Here is a 1,746-nt window from a genome sequence, read left to right as displayed (position 1 = left end):
CGATCTGCTAGTGTATGCCCCGTAGTAAGACCCGCAAGCCTCAACTCGCGGTCACCAAAGACATCGGCGAACTATTCGACTATCCGGATCTGCCGGTTAAATTACGCCAAGACCTTTACGTGTTAACCCGTCACCAACGCGTGGTTATCAACAAGTTGCGTGCCCAGATCCCAGAAGCGAAGAACTCCGACGCCCGCAACGCCATCCAAGAGATCACATACTTACTGATCCACCGAAACAACCAAAAACCGAAGAACTGATTGAAGGAGTCCTCGACCACAAGATACAAGTGTACCACAAGGCCCGCAAGATCAAGGCTGAAGCGAGAGTAGATCGAAGTTCGAAGTAGAATAATTGAATTTCAACTGAATTACAAGATGGATGAAGTTTTGCGCACAATGGCAGAATCCTTTCAGCGACCAAAGCTATCTAGCGGCGACAAACCGGCGGCGTCCATGGGAACAAGTCCGATCCTTTCCTTCTCATGTCTAGTTTCGCATGCCCAGCCTTCACCTGTCACTCACTCCAGCTCGTTTACCACCCGACAGTTCCATCCCATCCAGAAAATTGAATAGTGGATTCTAATTGGTTCAAAACTCACGATTTTGAGCCAGTCGAATTTGTTTACTCCGAGTATTGAAAGTGAAGGTCTTGCTTGGTATTGAAGGTCTTATCGCATGCAGTAACGTCAAATCAAACAAGATCAACCACGTCACACATGACTACCATCGCACCCACGACCCAAACCTTCAACGAAGACATCGATGCCACCGGTGTGGCGCAGCAGCGTCCTCGTGGAGTACCTGTCCACGCTGACATGACTGCCGCGACAGCACCAACCACAGAACCAGCCGACCCCAAAGGTACGTTACACGTCGACGCTGCCGTGGATTGTCATCGCGTGTCCACACTTAGGCAAGCACCTGCGCAAGATGTTGTGCCAGTCGATCGACGATGCCTTGTCGGTGTTTGCGGTCTTTGTGTTCGCAACGTCCACCCGAGGCATCGCAGGTACTGCACTCACCAGTCGAAACGAATCTCATCTCATTCTTCCTTCCAGACCTCTATGTCCTTGCAGCAGCCTTGATCACGGCCCTCGACCGTCACTTATGCGGCTTCGTCGCGGCCGATACAAGCAAGATATCGCGTGTGTGTATCGCGCTCTTCTGTGCGAGGACAATGTTCGACATTGTAGCACTGCGGGAGGAAGCGTTTGTAGTTGAGGGCAAAATGCACAATGAATTAACTGAAGATCTACACAGATCTCCTTAATCCTCATCACTATGAAATCTTCTTAGTCTACTTCACTACTTCTACACTAATATGCATTTTTGTATACAATGGATGCGGGTGCGGTTGAGACATTGGGGAACTTTACTGGGCTAGTGATTCTAAGCTATACTTGCCCTTGAGACACATTCCCAGGCAAGCAGTAGCTAGGGTTCGTCATGAGCCAGGTTTTTAGGAGCTGGGTGCGGGCAAGGTGGTGGCAAGCCGTTAACCCACCTGTCACATCGCTACCGTACCTTTCGATTCAATGTTGGAGTGGTACAGCCAGGAGTACCACTAGAAAATTTGATATTCATTGCCTCTAGACATAAATATCCTTTCAGAAGCAATTCCTCTCTACGACGCGATAATTGACGAGCAAACTTGAAGTGACTTTCTGCAAATTTCAGCATGCAAACTTGAGCTTGTAAACTGACATTGACACCTCCATTCACTTTCCATTATGTCGTGACCGTC

General features: G+C 48.9%; 1 protein-coding gene across 1 annotated transcript; it reads left to right on the top strand.

Moving 5' to 3' along the window:
- Nucleotides 1-718: 718 nt before the first annotated feature.
- Nucleotides 719-1,272, top strand: H257_13647 (hypothetical protein; the record flags this gene model as incomplete). The annotated part of the gene is made up of 3 exons (XM_009841234.1): nucleotides 719-863; nucleotides 916-1,011; nucleotides 1,061-1,272. The coding sequence occupies 3 exons, from the start codon at nucleotides 719-721 to the stop codon at nucleotides 1,270-1,272; spliced, it is 453 nt and encodes a 150-aa protein (XP_009839536.1).
- Between the last annotated feature and the right edge of the window lie 474 nt (nucleotides 1,273-1,746).

Source organism: Aphanomyces astaci (assembly GCF_000520075.1).
Source record: "Aphanomyces astaci strain APO3 unplaced genomic scaffold supercont1.50, whole genome shotgun sequence".
Classification (NCBI taxonomy): Eukaryota; Oomycota; class Saprolegniomycetes; order Saprolegniales; family Verrucalvaceae; genus Aphanomyces; species Aphanomyces astaci.
This window is presented reverse-complemented; position numbering and strand designations above follow the sequence as displayed.